Raw genomic sequence first — 3,728 nt, forward strand, 5'->3', positions numbered from 1 at the left:
CATATCTGGTCCCATACGGGTCTGCCTGGTCCTCTAGCACAAGGTAATGCTGAGATTGATCAATTATTGATTGGAAGCATGTTGCAGGCCTCAGAATTTCATAAAAAGCATCATGGCAATAGTAAAGGCCTAAAGAAAGAATTTTCCATTACATGGCAACAAGCTAAGGACATTATAAAGAGATGTCCTACTTGTTGTTTCTATAATCAAACACCGTTGCCTGCAGGGAGTAACCCAAAGGGTACTAAAAGAAATGAAATCTTGGAAGTGAAGCATTCAGTGCTGCCACGTCCAAGGCTGTGAGTTGCTGCTGCCACAGCTATGGTATCAGTAATTAACACCGTGGACACCTCTCATGAGGACATGATTCATGATGCCCAGATGGACTATTATGGCACCCGCCTAGCAACCTGCTCCTCGGACAGGTCCGTCAAAATCTTTGATGTGCGAAACGGAGGGCAGATCCTCATTGCAGACCTCAGAGGACATGAAGGGCCAGTATGGCAGGTAGCCTGGGCCCACCCCTTGTATGGCAACATCCTGGCTTCCTGTTCCTATGACTGGAAAGTCATTATCTGGAAGGAGGAAAACTGCACTTGGGAGAAGACTCATGAGCACTCGGGACACGACTCCTCGGTGAACTCTGTATGCTGGGCCCCTCAAGACTATGGCCTGATTTTGGCCTGTGGGAGCTCCAACGGGGCCATCTCCCTGCTGACCTATACAGGGGAAGGCCAGTGGGAAGTGAAGAAGATTAACAACGCTCACACGATTGGCTGTAACGCTGTCAGTTGGGCCCCTGCTGTTGTGCCTGGAAGCCTCATAGACCAACCATCAGGGCAGAAGCCCAATTATATCAAGAAGTTTGCATCAGGTGGCTGTGACAACCTCATCAAGCTCTGGAGGGAGGAGGAAGACGGCCAATGGAAGGAGTAGCAGAAGCTAGAGGCACACAGCGACTGGGTTCGAGACGTTGCCTGGGCCCCCTCCATTGGCCTGCCTACCAGCACCATTGCCAGCTGCTCTCAGGACGGTCGAGTGTTTATCTGGACCTGCGATGATGCCTCAGGCAATATGTGGTCACCCAAACTCCTGCACAAGTTCAATGATGTTGTGTGGCACGTGAGCTGGTCCATCACAGCAAACATCCTGGCCGTGTCAGGTGGAGACAATAAGGTGACCTTATGGAAAGAGTTGGTGGATGGACAGTGGGTGTGCATCAGCGATGTCAACAAGGGCCAGGGTGCCGTGTCTGCCTCCATCACAGAGGGCCAACAGAATGAGCAGTGACAACACAGGTGGCCTGGTCTTCTTGTTTCCAGGACTGCCTATTCTAGAACAACATCCAGACAACTGGGAAGAAGGGTCCCAATGCTACAAAGATTCCACACCCAGGAGTGCCCACAGATGGAACACTTGGTGCTCACCCGCCTTACTGGGATTCCATGTTTGGTAACTTAATGTCCAGCTGAAAGTATTCATGTCAGGAACAAATGACTATTATTTTTAAATATTTTTGGCCATTTTTAACTATCTTTTGGTTCAAGCTGTTTCAAAGCTAATAAAATCATATTGCATAGAAAAAAAAAGAGAAAGAAATGAAATCTGGCAGATGGATGTGTTCCACTTCATGGAATTTGGTAAATTAAAATATGTACACCATACCATAGACACATATTAAGGTTTTCAATGGGCTACTGCCCTGAGCTCAGAAAAGGCTGATTCAGTAATCACACATTTATTGGAACTTATGGCCATCATGGGTATACCTGCACAAATAAAGACAGACAATGGTCCAGCATATGTATCTAAGAAAATTAAACGCTTTTTTGCTTATTATAACATAAAACACATTATAGGTATACCAAATAATCCTACAGGTCAGGTAGTTATAGAAAGATCAAATCATACTATAAAGGATATGCTGAACAAACAGAAAGGGACAGAAAATACCCCCAGAAATGATTGCATAATGCTTTATTAACCTTGCATTTTCTTAACGCAAATGAGAAAGGAACAACAGTGGCAGAAAGACATTGGATAATGGAAAAGTCTGCTGAACTAAATCAACCGATTTATTTCAAAGATGTGCTGACCTCTCAATGGAAGCCAGGAGATGTGCTACATTTTGCTCTTGTTTCCACAGGAGAAGAAAAATTGTGGATACCATCAAAATTAATAAAGGTTCGACTCGAAGAGGAGAAACCTCTTGGAAAGGAGAAATGACATTTCATCCACAATGATAATATTCATACCGGTGATAAGAAATACCAGTCCTCAGTTTGATCATTTTCCTGTCATTTGTTCCTCCTGGATAAGTCTGCTTCTTTCTGTTCTGGAGCTTTAGGATATGCTATTAAGTTGTTAGTGTGAGATTTCTTCACTTTCTTATGTAGGCACTTAGTGCTATGAACTTTCCTTTTAACACTACTAAAACTGTCTCACAAGTTTGGCTATATTGTGCATTCATTTGTAGGAAGTGTTTTACTTCTTTCTTCATTTCTTCCTTGACTTGGTGATTCAACTGAGCATTGCTTTCTGCAATTAATGTTGTTGTTGAATATTAACTTTAAGCCATGGTGATCTGATTAAATACACGGGGTTATTCTGATTTTTTTGTATGTGTAGATATTTGCTTTTTGACCATGAGGTTCCATGAGGTGTTGAGAAAAAAAAAGGTATATTATTTTTGTGTTTAGGTGAAATGCTCTGTAGATAACCTTTGAGTCCATTTGAATCATAACATCTGTTAGTTCCCTTATTTCTCTGTTTACTTTCTGTCTCGCAGATTTCTCAATTGGTAGAGTGGGGTGTTGAAGTCTCCTACTATTACTGTGTGTGATTTAATGTACAATTTAAGCTTTAGAAGTGTTTCTCATACACACACACACACATACACATTTAAAACTTGTAGTTGCCTTTAAAAAGTAGATTCAATAATCTACCTTCTCATCTTACCATATCTGTATTTACCTTTTTAATTTTCAGACTAGATTTAGTAATCTACCCTTTTATACTATCATATCTATATTTCCCTTTTTTTTCTTTTCAAAAAAAGAATCTTGAATCTAAACTCCTTTGTTCAGATTTTTTTCCTGACCATTATCCATAACAACTTTTCACGAATACTCTAAACAAAGAAAAGTATCTGTAACCCATTTAATGACCAAAAACTACCCTTGACACCTCTTGGATATGTGGGCATCATATTCCTAAATTTAATTCCTGCTGTCTAAAGACAACCGTATCTTTAGGAGATACTACAAAGAAACCTTTTGTTTAATTATTAAGTCCTTGGAGAGGTAGCTGTATTATTTTTGTCCAGTGTATGCATAATGGGAAAGTGTAAGACTTGTCTCAGGTCCAGGGTAGAGCAGTCTGTTAGCCTGGATCATCTCAGCTAGTCACCTCAAAATTATTTTGAGCAGTTTGTGTTCCAAAGCTGATCCTTAGGTGCTGTTTTTCAGCTTAGTACTTTTATCATAGTCCTGAAGGAGTTTGTCATTGTGGGGCACCATGCTCTTTATGGAGACTTCAAAAGTTGCTTTTAGGCGTGCTCATAGATCACTACAGAAAACTGATAGAGACTCAAATCCACAATCATGTACAGGAAGGAAGAAGAAATATTTTTCTAGAATTAATTAGGACTTTATATGAGCATTGATATGACAAAAGTTTAATTTATATTATATATAATAAAATATGCATTATATATATGTATATATATA

The 3,728-nt window shown here is 40.4% G+C and overlaps 1 protein-coding gene across 1 annotated transcript; it reads left to right on the plus strand.

The window, feature by feature from the left end:
* Positions 1-305: 305 nt before the first annotated feature.
* Positions 306-1,377, plus strand: LOC130874820 (protein SEC13 homolog). Its single transcript, XM_057770329.1, has one exon. It carries the CDS (start codon positions 322-324, stop codon positions 934-936), a length of 615 nt encoding a protein of 204 aa, XP_057626312.1. The 5' UTR covers positions 306-321; the 3' UTR covers positions 937-1,377.
* The last annotated feature ends 2,351 nt before the right edge of the window (positions 1,378-3,728 follow it).

This window comes from Chionomys nivalis, chromosome 5 (assembly GCF_950005125.1).
Source record: "Chionomys nivalis chromosome 5, mChiNiv1.1, whole genome shotgun sequence".
In the NCBI taxonomy this organism is placed as follows: domain Eukaryota; kingdom Metazoa; phylum Chordata; class Mammalia; order Rodentia; family Cricetidae; genus Chionomys; species Chionomys nivalis.

Bases quoted from the DNA above. Each gene is read 5' to 3' on its own strand.
- LOC130874820 (XM_057770329.1), top strand. From the start codon at position 322: ATGGTATCAGTAATTAACACCGTGGACACCTCTCATGAGGACATGATT.